Source organism: Chinchilla lanigera, unplaced genomic scaffold (assembly GCF_000276665.1).
Source record: "Chinchilla lanigera isolate Chin_1 unplaced genomic scaffold, ChiLan1.0 scaffold00069, whole genome shotgun sequence".
Taxonomy (NCBI): domain Eukaryota; kingdom Metazoa; phylum Chordata; class Mammalia; order Rodentia; family Chinchillidae; genus Chinchilla; species Chinchilla lanigera.
Window position 1 is genome coordinate 1,850,149 of NW_004955470.1, and position 26,640 is coordinate 1,876,788.

At 35.6% G+C, this 26,640-nt stretch overlaps 1 protein-coding gene across 1 annotated transcript in view; it reads right to left on the minus strand.

The window, feature by feature from the left end:
• Zc3h6 (zinc finger CCCH-type containing 6) overlaps positions 1-26,640 on the minus strand; it is a gene marked incomplete at its 5' end in the record, with an annotated part of 53,320 nt that extends 26,680 nt beyond the window's left edge. Inside the window, 2 exon segments of the mRNA XM_013522790.1 lie at positions 4,793-4,973; positions 26,544-26,640. Coding sequence (XP_013378244.1) covers positions 4,793-4,973; positions 26,544-26,640 — 278 coding nt within the window.

A 26,640-nucleotide genomic window follows, 5' to 3' on the forward strand; every position in this document is an offset into this window, starting at 1 on the left:
AAAAAGCAAACACTTTATTGTACTGTCATATGTTAAGGTCATAAAACATTCTTCTTTTTCAGGTCTTCCTATCCATTCTTAGATGGTGGTTTTAGAGATAATCTACAAACTCCTTAATACTCCTCCCCCAAAGAAATAGAGATTAGCTCCTCTCCCCTTCTGTGTAGGCAGTATTTAGTATTTCATTACTAATAAAAAGAATACATCTTTAAAAAGTGATATTATATATTTTTCTGAGATTATAAAATTGTAGCTTTGATTTTTCAGTATTCTTTCTCCCTCTCTCTTTTGTTTCAATGGTTTTAAAGAAATCCAGCTAACATCATGAGGACACTAAGGCAACCTCCAGAAAGACCCATATGGCAAAAGATTATGGGATCTTTGAATATTTGAAAGCATTCTCTTTTGAAAAAGATTTGGCCCTTGTGTTTCTAAGTAGGACAGGTTAAACTATATTCTTGAAAAAGTCTACTGGACTTTTGACCCTCTGAATCAATTGTTAATGTGGTGTTTTTCTATAAAATGATTCATTTCATCTTCTTGATGAAATATATAGTCCAGGCTGGCCTTGAGCTTGCTATGTAGCTGAGGTTGGCCTCAAATTTGGGATCCTCTGGCCTCAGCTTTCCTAATCCTGGGATTACAGGGGTTTACCACCACACCCTGTACTTCCTCTTGGGGTTTATATCTACTTTCATAAATTTATGTAAATAAATCTCATTGATTTCCTTTTTAGCATATCTAAACTTATCTTTTTTTTTTTTCTTGATTAGTATACTGGTCAGCTTTCTATTGTTGGGACAAAGGTTCCTGACACCTACAACTTAAAGAGAAGTGCATTTTAGCTCACAGTTGGAGGCTCAGTCCATGGTTAACCAGCTCCAATGCAGAACGTGGTAGAGGAAAGATGCTCAAATTCATGGCAGCACGAAGCAGGGTGGGTTGGAAAGAACTAGAGAGAAGTGGCCATGGACTAGACAGAGTCCTCAAGGTCATACTCCCAAGACCCACTTCCTCTAACGAGGCCCCATCTCTGAACAGCCCATTCAGCTATGACCGCCTCCATGGTTTAACCCATTCAGGAGGCTAGGGCCTTCCCAATCCAGTCATTCTCTAAAAATCTCTTAATGCAGTCAAGTTCTCAGGCAAGCTTAACTAGCACAATGAGTTTGACCAGTGATTTATATTAACTATATTTTCAATACTATGGTTTTTTTCACTCTAACTCATGGACTGTCAGGTTGGTTGTTTTTTTTTGTTTTGCCGTGCTAGGGATGGAACACGGGCCTTATGCATTCTAGGCAAGTGCTCTACAACTGAATCCTAGTCTCTTGTTATAATTCATTAAATTTTGCTTACAATCATTTCAAATTCTTCCCTTTTATCTTGTTTTCCACTGTTTTTCTAGTTTTTCAACATAGGTGGTTGTCTCACCTTTTTAAAAACTTTGTTCATTTTTACTGCTGCAGATACTTAATACTATACTATAATCTTCAATTGCTTCAATACCATAGATACTGATATTTCATCAAGATAATGATATATATCAAGATTTTATCATTATTTTCATGAAGTTTCTGCAGTTTAATCTGTCTTTCCCCTGTGTTTCAAAGGCTATTTACAGCACACATTTAAATTACTAAACACATGCCTGCCTGGCAAGCACAAGGTCCTGAGTTCAATTCCCGGTACCAATAATAAATAAATAGATAAATAAACAAACAGAAAGGAAGAGTTTTGTTTTTTTTTTTTTACTTTTTCTTTTGTGGTACTGAAGATCAAATCTATGTCCTCACCTTCCCACTGAGCTACATCCCCACATCACTCTGACCTTTTTTTTTCTAAGATGGTGTTTCACTAAATCTGTAAATTGCTCAGGCCATGCTAGAACTTGTAATTCTCCTACCTCAGCTTCCTTGAATGCTGGAATTACAGGTTTCATACTACTATGCCTATCTTTTACTTTATTTTTTAATGCGAGTTTTATTGCACTGAGATTTGAAGTGATTCTTTGTATTATTCCTACTCTATTAATTATAGTTTTCTTTATGGTTTATGATATGGTCAATCTTTATGAGTATTCCATGTACTTTTGTTTCTTGGTGCTGAAGATTAAATCCAAGGCTTCCTTCGTGCTACTTCTGGGCTACATCCTCAGCCCAAGTATGCTTTACTGGATGTTGTACAAGTAAGCTTTGACTGGATTCCAAGCTTAATATACATTTATAATTTCTCACTATCTTACCATCTTTCTAATCACTTAATGGAGCTCCTTCAATTAAGAGAAGTACATTGTTGTGTCTCCTATTATTAAGTTCTACTTCTTCTCTAGTCCCTATAGTTTCTGCTTTATGAAAGCTGCTGCCTGGGAGAATATACATATTAATAATGTAAGTATCCATTGTAAATTATAATATTTACTATTACAAAAGTAATTTTTTTAAATAGGTTTTTTAATCTAATTTTTACTTTTTCAGATAGCAATTTTGTGATTTTGGTCTCCTCTTTCTTTGCATTTGCCTTCAGCTCTTAAATTTTTTTTCTTTTTTGGTTTTGTTTTTTTTTTCCAGTACCTGGAATTGAACTCTTGACCTTGCACTTGCCAGGCAGGCGCTGTACCACTGAGCTAAATCCCTAGCCCCTGCCTTCAGCTCTTACATGTACCAGTGATCTGAAAATTGACCTTTGAAGGTCAGTATTTAGCTGGCTATAAAATCAATAGCTCAAATTGAGTATCTTATTTAAATCTGTCACTGCATTATCTTCTGGCATAATGATATTGCTGATGTCAAAAATTTTATATAAATCTCAGTATTTTTTCTTAAAAAAGGATTTTGCCCAAATGGCCAAATAATTTTTTCCAAATTCTATTTTTTGCTGTTTGATCATAGCTTTTGTTTTCCTCTTTTACCATTGTAAAATATTAAATTTTATGTATGGTTGTGAGCATTCTTTCTTTTCCAGAAGAAATTATTCTTTCCATTATTCTCTTTTTTTCTTATAATTTCTCTAGAATGTGACCATAGTTCTACCTTGATTCTCATGGGGGAGCTTTCCTAATTTCATGGCAGTAGGGCTACCTCATCTGTTGTCAGAATAAAGTATCCAAAACTGTCACTGAAAGACAAGGTTGGTGGTGCAACCTGTAATCCCATCTCTTGGGAGGCTGAGGCAGGAGGATCACCATGTGCGCAAGGCCAGCCTGGGCTGCCTAACGAGTTCAAGGCCAGCCCAAACTACATAGTGAAACTGTTTCAAAAAACAAACAAAGCAAACAACAACAACAAAAAACACTGAGTATCTTCTGAGACATGCTCCTTCTGCTTCCTTCCCCCATTTATTCTCTGATCACTTCTTTTCCTGGCCTACTCTGAGTATTTCTCAATTTAGACTCTACTTCCAGAAGTTACTGCTTCAGTGTATGACTGTGTCCTAGAAAAGGGATTTGGTTGTTAGCATGAGATCATCAGGCCCAGACTATCCCAGCACCACCCACTGTTCTGCAGTCACCTTATATTCAAGTATGAAGCACAACTAGTAAAGCTCCCCGTCAGTTTCTCCGGTCATTCATAGATAGGCACCGGAGACTTCCACGTTGGACAGGGATCCCTCCATTTCAGATTAATACCTGTTGGTAATTTGTTTTCTGGAAGTGGCTTTTCCTTCCTTTTGCTTCATTCCACACAGCTGCTGATTCTACCCTAGTCTTGTTGCTGTCTATTGTTTTGTCCCAACCATTTGCGCTTTTGAAGTTCATAGGAATAACTTGCTATCCCATTTTTTGTAGATGTTATTGATGAGTTTTTAGTTTTGTTATCCTAATCTCCTAATTGCTTTGAGGGAAATTCAGCGAGTTTCAAAAACTGCTGCCACCTTTTCAGTTTTCTCAGCCAGCAGTGTCCCATTTCTTCCCTAAACTCACAATATTCTCCATCAACTACTCTATTGTTTTCTTTTTTTTTAAACAAGTTTTATTTTAAAGAGAAAACAACAAAATAACAAGGAAAAACAAAACAACACAAAAACAATAAAAATGATACAAAATTTCAAAACAAGATAGGAATTAACAATAGTTGTTATAGTACATATTATCTTTAACAAAGTTGCTCAGATTACCAGATGTAAGAATGCAAGATTGATCAAACAATTAAAGAGAATAAAAAGTAATAAAAATTAGAAACGATACACAGCTTCACTAAACAAGATGCTAGGAATTCAACAATGGTTGTTATATTGCACATTGTTGTCTTCAAATTAGCTGTTCTATTGTTTCTTGGTAGTATTTATTTTTCAACTGTCTATTGATTCTCTCTCCTTTCCATGTGTTTTATATAAGAGCAAACTGTTTCGTTTACCACTACATCCCCCAGCACATAGCACAGAGCAATGACAGTGAAGCTTTTAGAGATTTCAGTAATACAAACAGCATGCTGTGACACGTGTGCCGCAGGTTCGCTCCCACTGGCATAGAGGCTTCTACAATAAGGATGGGATAATACGTCTGAATATATAAATAAATAGATGGACAATAGCAATGCTGCTGTACAGAATGAAACTTTCTAATATCCTTGCCTAGAATCTTCTGTCCATACAAAATTATCTTAAAATCTGCATTGTTACCTTGATTTTTTAATGTATTTTAATTCATGAAATCTTTGTTTAGAAAATGTGTTAAAAACTTAAATATCGATTTCTTATATTTTATTACAAATAGGCAATGACTTATACTTTCCAATTTTCAGTATTTTATATCTCATTAAAATGTACCCCCAAAAAATAGATTCTAACTAACCTTATGTTTCTCACGTTTTCTCCTTTTGGATTTTTTCTTCTCTCTTTCTTTCTTGTGTTTTTTTCTTGATTTTCTGTAGGCTTTCTCATTTTTATGCTTTTCATCCTCTTTTGTTTGCTGTTCTTGTGTTTCTTCAAATCCTGCATCATCTATTTCACCATCTTCTAATTCACCATCTTCTCTATAGAGGACAATGAAAGTTTTAATTTTCAAGTGGTAGTTCTAAAACAAGTCTGATAGAAACAATTAAAAAGAAAAAAGACAGGCACCAAGAATTTAAGTGATAAATCTATAAGGTTCAAACAGTAAACATTTTATATTTCAAAAACTTTTTAAAAATGAAAGAACCACCAAGCATGGTAGCACACATCTGTAACCCCAGCCCTCAGGCAGCTGAGGCAGGAGGATTGCTGCATGTTCTAGGCCAAGTTGTGCTATAAAGTGAGTTTAAAGCCAGCCTGAACTGCATAGTGAAACCCTGTCTCAAAAAGACAAAAAGAAGAAAAAAAAGGAAGAACCAGGACTGTGAATATGATTTATGATAGGGCATTTGCCTAGCACATACAAAGCACTGGGTTTGATCCCCAGTACTGGGGTTGGGGGAGACAACAATTCTCAGCAGTGAAAGTTTATCTGCCTCTAATTTAGATCAGTATCTCTGACTGAATGAATAAATGAACATAATACACTACTATCCCAAAGTATTATAGCTACCATCTACCTTTTTCCTTTAGGAAAAAAAATCTGTATTTGTAGAAACACTAATTACAGTAAAGAATTTTTTAACTTAGTGGCCAATAGCTAGCTTTAAATAGCTTTCAAATAAAAGCAACCAGCCAGGTGTGGTGGCACACAGCTGTAATCCCAGTACTTGGGAGGCTGAGGTAGGAGGATCCCTGGGAGTTCAAAGCCATCCTGAGCTACATAGTGAGTTCAAGCCCAGCCTGAACTATACAGCAAGACATTGTCTCAGTAAGTAAGGAAGTAAATAAATAAATAAATATTTCTTACTTTGCTTACTTTAATAAGTAAACAAATACTAATATATAGAAGAGTAATAAAACCCAATCCACAAAAAATTACAAATTCCTTTACTCGAATCTGTAAAAAATATTCACAGTAAATTACATCTAATTCTGCTTCCCAAAGAGTAATATCTTTGCTATTATGGAAGCTGAACCTTAGAAACTGACTTTTGGATTGATATGACATTTTTATACTTATAGAATTCAAAATGTTCCTAAGTGATATTTTTAAATGCAAATAATCAACTGACACACACAGGAGGGTGAATAAATAAAACAATTTAAACATTTAATCATGCTTCTATAACACTACACAACAAGTAACATATGGTGGTGCAGAAAGACAAATGTCTTTGTGTAACTGGCAGCAAATGAGACGCATCCTAACTATGGTGTGTGCATTTTACAGTAATTTAGAATTACTAGGAATGTGTAATTTCTAAAATGCAAAATTGGCCATGTCACTTGTCTGCTAAAAATCCTCAATAATGACATGTTTGATGTTTGCTTCAAAATAATCCACTGGAGCCAGGAATGGTGGCACACACTGGTAACTCCACTGCTTGGGAGGCTGAGGCGGGAGGATCACACCATGTTTAAGGCTGGCTTTGGGTACACAGTCAGTTCAAGGCCAGCCTGAACTACATAGTGAGACCCTGTCTCCAAAAAACAAAATCTACTGGGAATAGAGGAGGCGGCCTCAAGATTGACTATGGGTTGGTAATGACCAAAACTGTGAGATGTGTACAGGAGGATTCAGCCTACCAGCCTTCATATATTTAAAACTTTCTATAATAAAAAGATAATATTCATTATTCCCATCTGGGCTGAGGATATCAAATCTCCTTGATATTGCCAGAAAGCCCTTTGTAATGGAGTCCTTGCTTATGTAGCTATTTTCAATTTCTTATTTGACTATTTTGCTTCTCAAATCTCTGAAACTTAAACATTTTCTAAAATCTCACTGCCCCGCATCACAATAACACCCTGTACAACCTGGCACCTAGATAATTCCTATACAATACTGAGGACCCAGTTTAGCTGTCCTTTTCTCCAGGATGCCTCTCCTTACCACCCAAGGTTAGGTGAGAGGCTCCACCCTAAGTACTTCCCTAATAACTCTTACCTTTATCTTATCTCTGCAGTATGCACATTATATTCAAATATGTTGTTTCCTGATTGGGGAAAACATGATACATGGTTGTTCATATTACACATGCAGTATGTCCAGGAACAGCATACATAGCTATGTATCTCTAGTATTTAGCATGGTACCCTCTGTTTACTGAATGACTGAATGGAAAGTAACCATAACTCCTGCATTATAGAACTGGTACACAGTCCACCTAAAATTGAATGTAAAATCATTGTCATTTTCCCCAAGTTCATATTAAAATCAAAAAGTTATACGTACATCAATTAGATGGACTGGAAAATTTCTTGTGAGACAGGCCTGGCATTCTAGCTACTTATATAAAAATATTCCGAACTTTTATAAAACTATAAAACTTTATGGTCCAAGAAAAATCAGTGCATATATTCACCAAAGAACAAGTGTAAAATGTTCTTAGCACTTTTAGTCAATAGTAAAAAACTGTAAACCCAAATCTCATCAATATATATAAATTGTGCTGTATATAACAGAATACTATAAAGAAAAATTAACTACTCATATATAAAATAACATTGGTGAATCTTGCAGATACAATGAGTGAAAATGCTAGATGCAAGATACTACTATATGATTTTATTTATATATACTTTAAGAACAGAAAAACTAATCTATAGTGACAGCAGCCAGAATAGTGATTGTCTTTTGGCAGAATATAACTGACAAAAAAAGTGGTATTAAGAAACTTCTAGGAGGAGCGGGGGATTTAGCTCAGTGGCACAGCACCTGCCTGGCAAGTACAAGGTCGTGAGTTCGGTTCCCGATACCAGAAAAAATTTAAAAAAAAATAAACTTCTGGGATGCTTAAATGTTCTGTATATTAAACTATGCTGTGATTATTGTATGTATATAAATGTGTAGTTTTGTTAAAATTTATGAAATAATACGTACATTTGACAATTATATACTTTATTGTCTACATTTATACCACAATACAATTTAAACTACAGCTATTTAAAAACAAAGTAGGGGGCTGGGGATTTAGCTCAGCGGCAAAGCGCCTGCCTGGCAAGAGCAAGGTCGTGAGTTCGGTTCCCAGTACCGGAGAAAAACCAAAAAAATAAAAAAATAAATAAAAACATAAAGTAGAGTCTGGGGATTTAGCTCAGTGGCACAGCGCATGTCTGGCAAGTGCAAGGTTGTGAGTTTGATTCCCGGTACCAGAAAAAAAACAAAAATTAAAATTAAAATTAAAATTAAAAAAAATAAAAACATAAAGTACTCAAGCTGAAAAGTCTACATATGAATTCATTTCCTACTTTACAAAATTGTTTAAGTGTGAATTATGGGGTATTTATATTTGTAATTAGATATAAAACACTGCAAGTTTTTAATTTTTTTCTTTCTTTTCCCTCAGCCTACTTATCACTTCAGCATTTATACAAGAACAAATATAAACTTGTGAATTTCTGTTTGTTAGAAAGTGGAAGAGAAAGAAGAAACAAGACCAATGGTCCACACTCCCAAGAACTGTTTCCAAATGCTTTAAAAAGGCCACTGTGGGCACATGTGAAAAGCTCATGTGGCATAATGGAACGAGAAGAAAATTTAATGGGATGAAAGTTGGATTCTAATTCCAGCTTTGTCACCAAAATAAAATAAAGTTTTCTTCCCTATGCAGCTAATAATGTATCAGATGCTAACCTAGTTCTGTGATCTTGAGAAAAACAGCAGCAATGAGAAGAGTGCTTCACATTCCCTAAATTTTCAATTAGTGCAACATTATTTTAGCAGCTGTTTTGTTTACTAAACCCAAGATATTTTTTAATATAATAAAAAGCTCCTAAGTCAATTTTATATAGGTGACTTCTTATTAAGTATAGAAATAATAGTGATCATGTTCCTTTAGGAAAGTGGCATATTCATGTTCGTGTACCAAAGATGAGTAAGTAGTGCAACTGTTCAGTTAATGACTAAAATTACCTTTAAAAGTTTATCCCTCAGACAAATTGAGAGAGACAGAAAGAAGATTAGAAGTTGCCACATACATTAAAAGAAAGGGGAGTGATTAACAATGGGTATGGGGTTTCCTTGTGGAATGAGGAAAATGTTCTTAAAATTAGATGACAAAGACAGCACAACTCTGATTCTACTGAAACCAATGAATTAGATACTTTTACAGTTAATTCTAATGGTGTTTTTAAAAATAAAGTTAAAAGGTATTTTTCTTCTACATTTACGTATCTAGATTGGAGACAAGTGGAGAAAATAATAATACATTATGGTACAAATTATTTTATTTATTTAATATTTTTGGTACTGGGAATCAAACTCAGGACCTTACGCTTGCCAGGCAGGTGCTTTTGCCCCTGAGCCACATCTCCAGCTATGGTACAAGTTAAAGACTATGAAATTGGTCAATGCCCTCACTGTCTACAGTGTGTCCTTCTTCCAACACCCTTATAAACTGATATGCCTCAATAAAGGACGCTAATTTTCTCCATGCTGGTACTGTTGCCTATTATTATAAATCAACCTGAACCCATCCGTCTTACTTCCACAGGTAGTTTGTGTCTTTATGATTGCTTAAAGGCTCCTGTTACAAGCCACAGACCAGAAACTGAGCCTTCTGGAAGAAACACAAAAGCCTCAATAAAAGACTACACAAGCACTCTTGGGTGAATGTTATAAGGACATTACTGATGAAAACAAACACCCCAGAGTAAGCTGATATGGTCATCACAAAAAGTAGACACTTTTTAGAATATGCCAAGTGACTGTGTGTCAGGATTTTCTCATAGTCCAGGAGCAGACAACTTAATGGAATTAGACTTATTTTCTTAAAACCAACAGAACATGACGCTTTCCTAGATGAGTGAAACCACTCATAGCACTTTCTTTTATGCTTTTACTAATTCATGCTGTCATTTTTCCCTCACCACGTATGATCAGGTAGGGAACTGCTCTGTACTAGTGCCTTACAACCCTGCACAGGCAGGGTTCTACCACAGACTGGACCTAAGCCTTAGCAAAATGCCTTGTGACCCCCTAGAATATAGAATGAGAACCACTCTCAGGCCATACTGGGTCCATGAAAACACCTATCAAACGTGTTTTTGTGATCTCTTCTCACCTTGTACATTTACATCCTGGAAAACTTGTTTAACTTACTCTTTACGGTTGCATAAACAACTTCTCTTTACAAATGACCACAGGCAAAATTTGATGAACACCTGTTAACCTTCAAAGTATTGTCCTTACCCTTTATCCAATATATTCTTAGGCCCTCTGGAATGTATTTGGTTTACAGGAACTCAGCTAACCCCCCTTTTTTTTCTTCTTCTTTATTTTTGAGACAAAGTTTCACTATGCAATGTGGGCTGGTCTTGAACTTACTCTGTAGCCCAGGCTGGCCTCAAATTCACAATAATCCTGCTGCCTCAGCCTCCCACGTGCTGGGATTACAGAGGTGTACTACCAGGCCTGGCAGCTAACCCCTTCTTGACTATAACTATAGCAATTTTTACTTGGTTTGTATTAATCTTTAAGCCAATCCCAGAATCTGTCAGTCTCCAACCAAATATGGATTTTTGCTTCAAGAATGGCACTTAGTACATATGTATGGGCAACATTATAAATTTTAACTAGCTTAATGTCTTCAATAGTCCTATGACAACCTTTGTAAATCTCATTTAATGCTCAGAGATAAGATTTTATTGCAAGTAATACCTCTTTTGTTTTTGAAACTATATGAGAGTCAACAACATATGTACTCATATTTGTTTCATCTAACTTGTACCTGGGTATGGTAGTGTATGCTTATAATCCCAGATATTCAGGAGGCTGAGGCAGGAGGCTGCAGATTCAAGGCCAGGGGGGCAATTTAGTAGAGACCCTGTCTCAAAATAAAAATTTTTTAAAAGAGATGGGGATGTAGCTCATTTGTAGAGTGCTAACAGAGCAGGTACAAGGCCCTGGGTTCAATCCCCAGAGCCCAGTGGAGGGCTGAGGGACTTGTATAATAATTTATTACATGGCAATTGTGTAACGATATGGTAATTTTAGCTCTTTCCTCATCAAGTCTTCCCGGAGAACATGCTGCCCTTCTGGGAGTGTCTGAAGAGACTCATCTTCTTGGATGGGTAAGTTATCAAAACTTTCTTAGTGACACAGACTAAAAATAAAACCATAAGGCCTAGTAATACAACAAATTTATCTAAAATCATCGATCTAGGTGGTTACAGGTAAAAGTGGAACCAAGATTTCTTGCTGGCAAGACAAGAAAAAATATAAAGTCCTGCTTGTGGAGTAATGCCACAGGGAAGGTTGACCATATACAGTCAGGTTGAAAACAAAGACAACTTGGCTCTCAAAAGCAGACTTACAAAGACTTAGTATCTGATCTCCTGGTCAAAGTGAGGGAATCCTCCTTTTGCACCTTCTAGCATCTCCTTAACAACAGTCACATTTACTTTTACTTGTCTCAGTTTTCAATATCCAGTCTCCAGAGTCACATGTTCCCGCCCAGCTGTTATTTCATTTATGATACAAAAATTTACTTTGCAACAGGAAAAAAAAAAGGTACTATTGTCTAATCAAGCTAAATGCAAGAACTTGACCCACAACTCCTACAGCGGTGATAACACAAGGAAGTGAACATGTAACTTGTTCTATACCTACAGGACTAAGGGAGGATCAAAAGTAGAGACTTGTTAAAATAAAATTCCCAGTATGTGTGAACTAAATGCTGACTGTAAGTCACTGAGCCTAACACTCATACTCTACCTCATTTTATTTGTTAAGCCAACCTTGTGCTTTTGTGACATAAGCTAAAAAAAAAAAAAAAGAAAGAAAATTTCTAGTCCCCAAATGAACCAGTCAGAACTTTAATACTTACACTCCTTCCCAATATGTAATAAACTCTTCTTTGTACCCACTTATAATTTCAGTGAGGAGAGAAACACTGAATTTGCTTCTTACCCAGCAAGCAGGTTAATTTAGCCCTCGCCTCCCCCTATTTAAAGTTCTGGTCACATCTGTATTACTACCAGAAAGGTGTTGTAGAGGCTCCTATTGAGCTATCAAATATATACATAAATCACAACTGAAATTCTAAAGATTAAAATGAGGCTAAGACTGAGATTAGTTTACACAACGATATGCCAGAAGACACTCACTAATTTTTAGATGTGAGCTGCAAACTTGGCTCTGAGTTTAGGAATAATGTCGAAGAGAAATCTTTCCTCTGAGTCCTCCATTACCTGGTATAATGGACATATTTGTTCTCAAGAGTATCCAGAAAACCAGTACAACAATCCCTTACAATTTATCCCTAATTTCTAATTTAGCCACCTCTGAACATATGAGACCTTCGGGAGACATTGTAGACCTAAACCATAATATCCAGCAAGCAAATTAACTTGGCCCTTTTTTAAAAAAAAAGCTATGGTGTGCGTGGAGGCACACACTTGTAATCCCAGCACTTCGGAGGCTGAGATGGGAGGATTGCCACACATTCAAGGCCAGCCTGGGTTGCATAATGAGTTCAAGGCCAGCCTGAATTACAGAGCAAGACCCAAAAGGCTTTTTATAGGTAAATGGATGCAACTAGAGACCACACTAATAAGTGAAGTAAATCAGAATCAAATGTGTAAACATCATACTGTCTCCCTAGTGTAAGAAACTGAAAGAGTAAATAAAATCCAAAAGGTACAATAGATATTGTGAAAGGAAAGAAACTGCTCAAAAGGAAAGAATAACTGGGATGGGTTAAAGGAAAAAAGAAGGGAAAAAAAAATATATATATATATATACACAAGCTAGCAAAGATAATTGTACTACTAATTTCTATTAGTTCATTGAAAGGAACGGTTAGTGCTTATATTGTTCGATTAATCTTGCATGCCTATGTCTTGTAATCTGAGCAACTACTCTGAAGATAACAATATGCAATATAATAACCAGTTAATTTCCTATCATCTTGTTTTGAAATAAAAAAAGACAAAAGAAACAAAACAAAAAATAAAAAGCTATGGCAACATTTGTATTATCCCACAAAGATATTTGTACAGGCTCTTATTGAATTATAAAATACCTAAAATAAATCACAGTTGAAATTCTGAAGATTAAAATGAGGATAAAGACTGATGGTAGCTTACACAGGGATAAGCCTCTGGTTAAATTTTATATGTGAGCTGGAAATTTGGCCCCAGCTTCAGGAAAACAAGGATTAGACATAACAATGCTTTGAAGATAAAAACGGAACAGATGTTAAAAAGCACTTTTTTTTCCTTGGAATAGTATCAGTGCAATCTCTTCTTTGAGTCCTCATAACTATTACCTAATATAATGGACAGTACTTGATACAATGGACACTGTCCTCAAAAAGTATCCATAAAAATAGTAAGTTTACTACTTATAGCGTATCCCAATTTGAGCCAGAGGCAGGCTGCCAAAATTCAACCGAGAAAAAGCAATTATATAAGAAAATACAGCAAAATTGTGTAAATATCATCTGATGTTTTGACTTAACCCAGTGATGAAACCCATAACACCTAGAACAATTTTTAAAAAATATATGGAAGAATTTTGTCTCTCTAGCTTAAAAAAAAAACATTTATTCATTGATTTAACATTTACTTATTCACCACCTTCTCAGAAGGGATACAATAGTGAAAAGCAACAAGAAGGAGATATGGTCTCTTCCAGTATGAAGTTTTAAATCTAGAGGTAGGAGAGACAGCAGTCAAAGAATCACACAATTTTTTTTTTTTTTTTTTGAGACAGGGTCTTGCCATGTAGCCCAGGCTGGCCTTGAAATAGTGATCCTCCTGCCTTAGCCTCCCAAGTGCTGGGATTACAGGCATATGCAACCACACCTGGCAATTTTTTTTTTAACTACACAAGTACATACTTGAAGGACATTAGGAACTAAGACAAAGTCAATGTCATTAAATCGTAAAAGTAAATATAAATTACTTCAATTCTTCTGGAGTGATTTTCGTTTTTAATGTTTGTCCAGAAATGGTGGCTTCTAAGGCAGATCAACTAGATTTATATAGGATTTAGAATTATAAAATGCTATAGATTTTTTTATAGTTTTTTTAAAATGAGTTTTGTTTTGCTTTGTTTATGGTACTGGGGATGGAACCCAGGGCCTTTGCACTGAACTACACTCCTACCCCCTTTTTTCTTTCTTTCTTGTTTTCTTTCTTCCTTTCTTCTTTTTATTTTTATTTTTTCTTTTTCTTTGACAGGTTCTCCCTAAATCAATAAATTACCTAGAATGGGCTTGAATTTTCAATCTTCCTGTCTCAGCCTCTCAGAGTGCTTGGATTACAGGTGTGTGCCACCAGACCTACCAGAACTGTATTTTTTTAATACTCAAAGAACACTGTTCCAGCTGAGTGTGGTGGTACACACCTGCAATCCCAGAGCTGGGGTGCCTGAGGTAAAAGGATCACAGCAAGTTTGAGGCCAGCCTTGGTTACATAATGGGTTCAAGGCCAATCTAAACTACATAGCAAGACCCTATCTTTAAATAAAACAGAAACAAAAAACCAAAACATTAGTCCAAACCTTTCACTGTACAGATTTTTAAGAGATAAAAATATTTACCAAATTAACTTAGCCCTATTTCAATTCATGGTCCCAGACAATTTGATAAAGAGTGTACAGTTTAGTTGACAGTCTTATGAGGTAAAAGCCTCCACATCGAAGTGGAAGAAATGAGAACTGCTATATTATTACTAGACTTGAAATTCAACTAAAACAAAAAAGAGCTAGGCACCAATATCCAGAAGAGACAGCAAAATATAGTGAGATAGGTGGTTGCCAGAATAGCAATTTCTGTCTAAAGTTAGAGGATCCCAAGCAAAAACAAACAAAAATCTCTTATTTAATGAGGACCCAGGGTTCTGGCAAAGTGGAGTTATGTGAGCCTGGAAATTAAAATATAAGTATTAAATAAGAACAACAGGTTTCTTCAAAAACATTATTTAATGCATAAACATGTGACATGTTAAAGCTGATTACTTAAAAAGACATCATAATACAGTAATGATTAAACAGCTTTCGAACCAGAAAAATTTGTTTTCAAATTCTGCTTCCCAATCACTGCTACCTATATAAACTTGGACAAATTATCCTACCCCTCTAATATCCAATTTTCTCCTCAACAAAATGAGATTAACCAATCACCTTTAGCATCACAAAGTTGCTTAAAGATTAAGTAACATACAGTTAGGTAATCACTCAGTACTGTGCCTAAAAGTGCCCCACAAAAGTTACCTTTCTCTGTGTGATTTACCTGAAATATGCAGATTTGAATAGAATGTGCATACAGGTACTTTCACAGAGAAGAATTAAGACAAGGTTATTATATAAATCCAAGCAGCAGGATTCTTTTTAATTTTATTGAAAAAAGATAAAACAGAGGAAAATAACAATAGTTAATACACTGCAGATTGTCATCTTCAAAGTAGTTATTCAGAGTACAAGATATAGGCATAAAAAATTCTCCATTTGATATTAGCACAAAATCTTTTCAATGAACTAAGAGACACTAATAGTAGAGCTACCTTGCATTTGTCTCCATTTTCCCTTCCTTCCTTTCTCCTTCCCCTGCCCCAGTTCCTTTTTCCTTTTAAACAATTACTTCCCATTTCACAAACTCTATTGTACATTCTAGATCTTTCTTACTCTTTCAATTTCTCACACCAGGGAGACAATACAACGTGTACACGTAAGTCTGATTTATTTCATTTATGAGTATGGTCTTGCATCCATTTACCTATAAAAGTCTTAAGTTTATCCTTCATGGCCGAGTAGTATTCCAGTGTATAAAAATACATCTTTTTTATCCATTCCTTGGTTGATGGGCATTTGGGTTGCTTCCAAGATTTAGCTATTACAAACTGTGTTCAAGCAGCAGGGATTCTAAGGAGAAAGTTCTCTCATTTTCCTTCAGAGAATAACGAAGAAAAACTATCTGACACAGGTAAAAGCAGAAAGGAAGCTGGGGTAGCCCAAGTTTAGAGTCTGTTCCTACAGGTATTTCTACTTTATCCTATTCTTACGCCACTTTAGCAGCAGTTTGTGTAAAAGTTTCCAATATTCTTTTTTTTTTGGTTTTTTTTTCCGGTACTGGGAATCGAACTCACGACCTTGCGCTTGCTAGGCAGGCCCTGTGCCGCTGAGCTAAATCCCCAGCCCCAAGTTTCCAATAGTCTTAACATCTCTCCAAAGCAACAATAAAATATACAATGAATTATTCATAGGTATTACAGTAACTATAGATGTTTATGGTGGTCCATATAATTTTAAAAAAAGGGTAAATTACTGTTTAGCAAAATAGAAAACAAGCCATACATTTTATTTTGAAAGTTTTTTTCAAAACTATTTCAAATAAAATTGGTTCTGATAACAAAATATCTGTTAGTATCTAATTCCCTGCCTCTAACTTCATTTTCTAAGAAAGGGAAAGTAGTAGTAGTAGCAGTAGTAATAGTAGTTCTTAATCTAGAAAATTAAGAATTTTTAAATACACACTGAAGCTTACATGTTTGGCATCATGAAAAACAAAACCACATTATTCCTCAAATGTCATTTATCCCATAAGCAGAGACAGATTATAGAGGAATAAACCAAAACTGTGAATTATCCTGCCAAAGATTTCGATATTTTAATAAGTTAATTTTTATATTTCATTTACTCTCTTGGATAGGTAAGCTAGATCTGATTCATTTTCATTCTTTTTCATTTATTCCCTTGATTTAGGCATTCCAGTACAGATGAAAGCAGTCAGAAATTCCACAGAATCAAATCTCAGCAAACAATATTTCCTTACAATATAAATGTTAGAATATGAGAGTCATGCTATCAAAACTAAAGTAAGGGGCTGGGGATTTAGCTCAGCGGCACAGCACCTGCCTGGCAAGCGCAAGGATATGAGTTTGATTCCTGGTACTGGAAGAAAAACAAAAACAAAAGCCAAACAAAACAAAAACTAAAGTAAAAAATTATAGTGCCATCACATTTTCATATAGTAATTCTGTAGAAATTCTTGTTGGATGAATCTGCAACAAATCAGGGTAAAACTGTCACCTAGTATAATGCCAAAAGGGCCCTTGGTTTGTATTAACCATAATTATGGTCTGGGTTTGGATTAACCATAATTATGAGGTACTGGGACTATAGGATTTGAGGCATGGAAGGTTTAGATTTTTTTTTAAACAGAGATGTTCCAAGTTAAGACTTTTGCTTAAGTATTCAGCTAAAGCGTACTTCTTCAATTCTGCACTGGTCTGTAAGTTATTTCAGGCATCCTTGAATGTCACATGATTAGGGATCACTTGATCATTTGGTTAACGTTGTATCTACTCAGAGTAAATATGAAAAAGCCATGTCATTTACATTTATGACTAATATCTAAATACTCATTTTGCAAATTAGGAAGGTGTTTTACATACAATTTAGAATGAAAATTTGTATACTTTTTATGTTGAAATTTTATCAATTAGATGAAATACATTAATGCAAGTGGTAAATATCACAATTAATGATTATGAAAGCTATTTTGTGTAAAAAATTGTTTTTAAATAGTCAAATAAAATAGTGCCATAATACTGAAAATTAGCTTATAAATTATGACTTTAAGAAAAGTATTATATCCTTTTTTAGCTGACAAATTACAAAATTTTTAATGAAAAATTCAAAGCAGAGTAACAGAAATTTTTTGTTGTTGATTTTTGAGACAGGGTCTCTTCATATAGTCCAGGCTAGCCTCACACTTATGCCTGCCTCAGTCTCCTGAGTGCTGGGATTACAGGCAGGCACCCCCACACCTGGCCTAAAATAATAGATTATATATAATTTTAACTTGTTTGGCCGGGGATACAGCTCTGTGGTACAGCAGCTGCCCACCAAGTGCAAGGTCCTGAGTTCAATTTCGGAACACAAAAAAAGTTTTAACTTGTTCAATTATTTGTATACTAGTTTTCGCAGTATTAAACAAAATCACTTCGAAAGACTTATGTTTAACTTATTTTATTCATGACTCTTTCAAGAACTCTTCACGTTTTGAGGATAAATTAAAAGAAAGATGTTCACTTTTTTCTCAGTATTGGTGATTGGACCCAGGGCCCCATACTGAGCTACAATCTCTCCTTAGCCTTTTCAAAATTTTTAAATTTTAAGACAGGACCATAGTAAGTTGAACAGATTGGTCTTAAACTTGCGATCCTCCTGCTTCAGCCTTCTAAGTACAGTAACTGGGACTATAGGCATGTGCCACTATACCTGGCTCAGGTTATTAACTTTGATACTTCAAAATTTCATTAAGAAAAACCTGCAAAGGTATGTATAACATAATCACTTTGTTCCAGAGATATTATGTGCATGTACACACACATACACGCACACAAATATATTACAGGAAAAAAGTTCTTCCCACTAGTATTCCACTACCTCAAGTGAAAGAAATCCTCTATTTAATAGCTATAATATGCATTAAAGCAATCTTAGGAACAATCTAACAACAGGCAGCTCTGAAAAATTACCACTATTGAATTATAATGTCTGACTTTTAAAATGAGACTACTAAAATTTCTAACAAATTATAAGAACTTTAGGTAAAAATTCGTATTTCTTCACATATGTCAGAAGTGTACAATACAATGAAGATAATGATTTCAGCCTCAGGTTTAGCTAAAAACTGGCTTTCACATTTGGCCATACAGCATTCCAAAAAAAGATATTTGGTGTAATATATGTACATCCAGATATACAAGTATTTCTAATGTCAATGGGTAAGAAATTTTTATTTGCTTCCATTTTTATTTGCTTATATAATTTTATAACACAACCTTATATTGTTCAAGGATGTTAAAGTCAACCTATAACCTCCCTTACGGTTCTCATAACAAATATGATAAAGAACTCAGCCCCACACATAAGCATTCTAACATTCTCTAAACTATTAGTAATCAAGAAAAATAATGAAAAGAGCTGTTAGTTTTCAATGAATTCCCTTAATAAGCTGAAACTTATACAAGTAGAAGAATCTGTTTTCTATAGCCTAAAACCTACAGATCTAAGTTAGCTAGGTTTGATTTCATATTCTCTGAAAATATAATGTTAAGATAATATTCTTTATAAATTCAATTTTCAATGTTTTAAGATTTAAGGGTATTATTTTAGAATTTAGACAAATGTGTCATATAAGATGAATTTATAATAAACTAGGACAAAATTATTTTTGGTTCTGTAATATGTCAAATCAACAACAAAATCCTTGTTGGTGTTCAGTATCCTAATCTACTATCTGATACCACCGTAACATTGTGAAGCAATGGAAAAGGTAATGGAGCTGAATGCTATAGATAGGTTGTGGTTCTCACATAATTGCTCCATCATTTTGTACAAGTTATTTACCCTCTGAGTCTGTTACCTTAACTATGAAATTAAGATACTAATACCTTCTGTATTGTACCAAATGAAGTAAGGTGTGCAAATATAAACTGATACATTACAATATGGAGCATCATGACAGTTCCAAAGATAGGTTCTTTATTTTTGTGCCAACTTTACAGGTTTCAATCTATTTTTTATGCAGCTTTATGTTACACTTTTAACAATAACTTTGGACTTGCTTTTGTCTCCAGAGTGTGGGTATAATTTATGAAAGCTTAAGTACTAAAAGTTACTTGAAATATTAAAAACACATTTACAAACAAAGTCAAACAAAACACATAAAATCACTTATAACAGAGAAAGTTCACTCTTTGCCAAAAGTAATAATAATCTGCCAAACCCAAACTTGTTTTTGTTGAAGTCATCTAATGACTTACATCCCTGGTTAGTTCATGCCATCAGTAGTAAAGTAGCACCTCCAGAACACAACCACCCTAAAAAAGATATGAGGAATAACAATGTCCTCAAAAAAATCAACCCTAAAACCAAAAGAAGATAAATCATAACAGAGATTAGGAACTCAGGCCCAGAGGACCTAGTAAAAGATGACAACTAAATTTAAGATAATAACACACAAAGAACAGTGTTTACCAGAAAGAGGGGTGTTCAACAAAAGAAACAGTGAAAAAGAAGTGCATAGTGCCATACAAGCACTACCCATGAGAAAAGATATGGTGTGAGGCAGGTATTTTTGGTTACTTTCCTATCACTGGGACAAAACACCTGACATTCAGATTTTAAAGGAGGAAAGGTTTATTTGGCTCCCAGTTTCCAACAGACTCAGACCATGGTTGGCTGGTTCAAAGGCAAAAATAGCATGGTAGAAAGACATGGCAGAGCAAAGCTGCTCAAGCCCTGGTATTCAAGAATCAGAGGCAAGGATAATATACCCTTCCACTTCATGCTCCCAGGGATCCACCTTCAATCAGGCCCCAGCCCTAACAGGACCCTGCTGAGTATAGTACGCACATTGTCTAAATCACCATTCCAAAGCCCCACCTCTGAATACAGGGAACTTTACAGGGACACTTTAGAGGTAAACCACAGCACAGATACATGCAAGTAACTACTTTACTGGTACATTGTGGAGATGCGAATTTGACTTCACTAGAGCCTGATGTCATTTATAACCAAACCCCTGTTCTAACTCCATGCTCTTGTTCATTAGGCAACTCTTGACAAGTTTCCATATGGGATTTTACTCTCTGATGCAAGCATCCAGCCCTCATTTCATATGAATAAACCAGCATTCTCATCTACATACATTCTCTTGTGACGGGAATTTATATCCTTAGATAAAAGTGTGGGCTTTAGAAGTGAGATTACTTGAGTTCCTACTGATTTACTTTGTGAACTTGAGAAATTTATCAGTCTATTCATATCTTTTTCTTCATTCTGTTTCATCTGTAAAAAGATGAAAACTAATAAGACCTTTCCCTAGGGCTGTTATGAGGAATAATTCACATGATGCAATTGCATCAGTATCTGAAACACAGGTGACAAATAACTGTTGACCACTGTTATTAGTTTTGAGCATGAATTAATTCTGAGTCTGAACAAAGCTCTGAGACTGGTCAGTTTCTGAATCACAAAAATAGGACCACTGTGTTGCACAACAGAGAATACTGATATGCCAAAGAAAATGCTAGAAGCCCTGAAATGAGGTTTGATCTGGTTAATTCAAGGTCACCCACTATGTGAGGGTTTTTTAGTAGCCAGTCTGTGCAGGTGAAAACCTGACTTTCTGTATCACGAAGGGTAAAAAACCCAAATGACTGCTGTGGTCAGGCAAGTCACCTTAATGAGTGAAGCACACCACGGGTGGTGAGTTTGTAGAGTATTACAACTGCTAAGACTACAGCGGGAAGAGAATATAAGCCAAACTTTAAAGGCATTGAAATACCAATATTTTAGAACATCTATTAAATTTTCTTCCTTTATTAACTTTTCTTCCTTCCTACTGACCTCCCCTTCTGTGGTTCGCTTCCCCCTAACCCTTATTTATCAACATGCAGCTGATGCTTCCGCTGCTTAAAAAAAACTGATAGGCTCTGCACGTACCATCAGGGATAAGTCTGGTCTCAGACTTATTTGAACTTTTCCCTACTTCCCAAAATACTGTAGTTATATACTCTCCATATACTAACACTTTAATCATCTCTGAAGCTACTGTGCCATTTCATTTCTTTGTACTTTTCACACATTTATCTCCGCATCTACTTAGGCAAACTTTTATTCATCCTCCAGGTCTAGCTATTCTGATGCCTAAGGCCCTCATATATACTCCTGCTGCACTCACAGCACTTACACTATGACACGTATTTACTAATCTGTTTCTCTGCCTATATTATAAAGTCTTGGAAACCAAATTCATAGTAGATATTCAGGTTTGTTTCCCAGTATTTAACATTACTCTTAGCAGAGAGGAAACACTGTAAGACTGTTGAATGAAAATTTCACGAATGAAGGGGCTGGGGATTTAGCTCAGCGGCACAGCGCCTGCCTGGTAAGAGCAACGTTGTGAGTTCAACTCCCAGTACTGGAAAAAAAACAAACAAACAAAAAAAGAAAATATCATGAATGAAAATTTTTAAGGAATGAAATAATTTGTTTCAGAGATTAGGAAAATGTGTTTCTATGAGTCATAATGCTTTCAAACATGAAAGCGGAACCTGGTACCCAACGCAAAGTTTTTTAATTTTGCTAAAAAAAAAAACTCACTTTGATGATTTCAGTAAAGTTAAATCAATTAATTCAGGAATCAAAAGATGTTAATGGCTTGTCAGAAAAGGCAATTAATAAATTCCACTAATCACACTAATTTGCAAACCAATTACTGTGTAGAACATAAAGTGTACTCTACTCTGAAAATAGGGATCTGCAGTTTTTAAATAAAAATTGACTTTTTAAAGTAAAAAGGGTAACTGAAAATATAGTTTTGTCATTCAGAAAATAAGAAAAATAATAACCACCTGTAACCCCAGCACTCTGAGAGGCTGAAGCAAGAGGATAGGAAGTTTGAGGCCAGCCTGGGCAACTTAACAACTTAGTGAGACTATCTCAAAATTTTAAAAAGGCTGGGAATTCAGCTCAGTCCAAAGCCCTGGGTTCAATCCTGGAGGGGTAAGGGAGGAGGAAGACGAGAGAGGAAGAGAAAAAATATGAAAAAATAAGTGTGTGAAGCAAGTTACAAGAAAGATCAGGACCAGAGCCAAATTTTATTCAAAATGGCAGCCTTTTAAAATGTACCACATTACAATTCCTTTAATTCAAGAATTAAAGGCCAGAATTTATTCCATCACTTCCCTGTGCAAACTCAATAAAGAGTGAAAATAATACTGCAGGTAGGAATCTGCATACCTGGGTACTTCCTCAGGCTGTATTTGTGTGATCTTGGATAAATTACTGAACATTGTAATACTATGATTATCTCTCCCCTAAATGAGATTAATGCAACAATCAAATGGAAGCCCTGTCATAAATGGAAAATATGATCACCTTCATCCTCACCCTCTCATATTCTCCAGGAAGTCTCTTGGCAAGATTTCAATCCATTTTGAGGACTATGAGAATTGGGAACTTAACAATTTTATCTAGTTAGGAGGGGTTTTTTTTGTTTTGTTTTTTTGAGACAGGACCTTGCTATGTTATCCAGGTTGACCTCAAACTCATGATCCTCCTACCTCAGCCTTCTGAGTAGCTGGGATTACAGACATGCATGACCACACTCAACTTCTGTTTTACCAGAAGGAAAGCCTGAAGATGAAAACAAAGTGGGTAAGTTGTTCATCACAGGCAACTAATAACCTCTTCCCAAAGCAAAGTGTTATCCTTATACCTCCTAACAATTAAAGAATTAATTTTTTAATTGATCACAAGCTTTTATATTAGTTCATACTTAAATTATCATTATCATAATTTAAATATTTAAATTTTCTTTCCCAGGCCCTGCAAAACATTTTACCCTTAATGTATTTCAGAAAATTCTATAGTGTTGAGTTATATTTATCTTTTCCTACTCTTCTGTACATGTGTTCAAAGCAGGAACTCGGTATTTAAATTTCAGGGGTTGTTTATGGTGCTGGGGTGTAGCTGAATGGCAGAGCACTTGTCTTGCATACACGAGGCCCTACGCTGGACCCCCAACACTGCCAAAAAAAAAAAAGGTGTTTGCATATTGCTTTATTTGGGTCAACATCCAGCTAAAATATAAAGCTAGGCTGCTGGAGTTGGGCCTGAGAAAAGTGAGTAAATGAAGAAGTGAGTGAAAAGAGACAAAGATTATACCTCCCTTCAACTTCCCCCATATTTTTCATCTCTATTATTTTTAATAAAGACCTTTAGATACGAGGCTATATTTATGCACATTTTATAAATTTATTTATAAATACTGCTATACTAATAATACTTTATAAAAATACAATGTTCTCACCTCAGGCATTAAAATATTTAAAGGGATGTATACCAAATGTATATTTTAAAAAGTTGCTCATTTGGCAAACAAATCCTGTACAGTATGTTTACCATAGAAAATATGTAAAAGAAAATAACTTTTTAAAAGAGAAAAATTATCCATTCTGTGAATTCCATTTACATTTAGAATGTCATTCTGTAAATTATAATAGTAACACTTTAATTTGTATAAAATCAAAGCAGTTATAAATGTCACAGATTGTACTTTTTTCCTGTGTGCAGTTTTCAATACCAGAAAAAACCTTTGAGACAATACCTAGCTCTATATACCAAATTTTATATAGCCTTCATCTAATTAATAAACTTGTATTATAGTATAAAAGTGCTACAATATGTACACACAGAAGTTCACAGATTAGTCCATTTTTCCCAAAACGATTTAAGAATCATCTAGATGCCTATTAAAAATACAATTACCGGGCTGGGGATTTAGCTCAGCAGCACAGCGCCTGCCTGGCAAGCGCAAGGTCGTGAGTTCGATTCCCGGTACCGGAGAAACACCCCCCCAAATACAATTACCACAAAGTTACCCTAAAGATTCTGATTTAATTGCTGTTGGCAGGACAAAAATCTTTATTCTACATCAAAGTGAGTCCGATTAGTTAAGACTGGGAAACAATGCTCATCTAGTACAGTGGTCCTCAATTTGGCACATATTAAAATTACCTGGGAAATTTAAAAATCTTAAAACCCGGGGTGAGGTCCAGATCGATGGAAAGAGCATCAGTACATTGTTTGTTTGTTTGTTTTTGAGACAGGGTCCCACTTTGTACTTCAGTCTGGCCTTGAACTCAATTATGTAGTCCAGGCTAGCCTCAAACACAGGGCGATCCTCTTGCCTCAGCCTCCCACGTGTTAGGATTATAGGTGTGCACCACCATGCCTGGCACAACAGTACAGTATTTTTAAAAGCTCCCCAGAGACAGTTGAGAACCACTGATCTTGCAGAAACTTGAAAATTTCTTGCGGAACCCTCTTATTAACTAGGCTTCCTTAAATTCTCAAAGCTAAGTAGTTGCAAAGCAGAAGCTTGAAACATTTTTCCTGACTCCTAATTCACTGTCTTTTAAGGTAGTTCTTTTATTTTCATGTGAGTTGCCAAGGGGAGGGGGAGCCAAAAATCCCTCTCTAGCCAGTGTGATGGCAACACATGCTGTAATCCCAGCACGGTGGGAGACTGGGGCAGGAGGATCACAAATTCTACGTCAGCCTCGGCAAATCAGCAATTTAGAGAGATTCTGTCTCAAAAAAATTTTTCAAAAGAGCTGAGGATGTAGTTCAGTGGAAAGGCCCTGAGTTCAATTTTGAGTACCACAAAACAAACTCTTTTTGCCCCAGAATAACACAGCTGTTTAGTTGGCTAAATTAAAACACAGCTAACTAGAAAATATTTTTTTTAAATGGTCAAGTTGTTACATATACCCTATAAAAATTCTCTGAAGTGTTCATTTGAATTTCCTAAGTCAGTACTTTAAAATTTCAAAGTCTCTGACAGTTCCTTACTAATTATTCTCATCTCTACACTTGGTGATATGGTTTCTTCATTATGTAGAATACATAATTCTACAGTGATATTACTTTACCCACCCAAAGAACAGAAATCCTTTCTCCATATTAAAAAAAAATAAAGAATTTTAGGCTGCATTAGTAAAATACCCATCATTGACTTGTCCACAGATATTCTTACAAAGATTCTCATGGTACAGTTAACCCATTCCAAAAATTTACTTTTTAATAATAATTATAAAATAAGTAACAGGGGGGAGGTAGCTTGCCTAACAGGGGGGAGTAGAATGCTTGCCTAGCACTTAGGAGGCCCTGGGTTCGAGCTCCAGCATTGAAGAGGTGGGAAAAAAAGATGCTAAAAAATCAGGGTCTAAGAGGTAGTTTGATGGTAAAGTCCTTGCCTAGCATGTATGAGACCCTGAGTTCCACCCTCAGTATGCAGTTTTTTAAAAAAGAAAAAAAATGTATGTCACATGCAAGCTTATACACCTGAATATTTGAAAGTGCACTTTCGTTTTTAAAATTTTGCTACACATTGACTTGGATTACTTTTTGGTAATCTACTTTTATCATTACAGCATAGAAGTTGTTCCACCTTTTTATCCCTCTCAAAACTGCCAGATACTTAAGATATTTCAAATTTTAGTGGTTTGTGATCTTTGCTTCTCCATTTAAAAGTGTTTGCATGCTTTATCAAAAGCAGTCCACATTTCTCCAAAAGTAAAACTTCAGCCATTCTTACATAATCCAGTTAGAATACAATGTATACTTGTATTCACAAAGCCTAGTTATGAAGTTCCAAATTTCCAATCCGTTTTCTAAATAAGAATCAGATGCAAGGGATTTTGTTCCAGTAATTTTAATGAATGAACCCCCTCCCTTTTTAAATAATCAGATAATGTACACTCGCAATCTACCCCCAACTACAGTATAATTTGTAAAACACCACCCCGACTGTTAAATGGGATCCAGACTGTGCCTCTTCAGGCACAGAAGTAAAACAGAACAAAATGAAAAATGCAGAAATCTCAGTTAAGTGTTCCAGGGAGCCAGACCCTCTCGGAAACCGGACTAGGCGGCACCATCCAGGGAGTTTCTAGTTCAGGAGACGACTGCTACGCTAAGGGCCACCAAGTCTCACGTCTTCGGTGTTCGCGCACTTAACTTGAAACGGGCCATCCGCAAGTGCAGGGGGCAAGCCCGCCGCAACACGCGGCCTCGGCGGGCAGCGGGCTGCGGGCTGCCCCGGGCCCCCCGCGCGC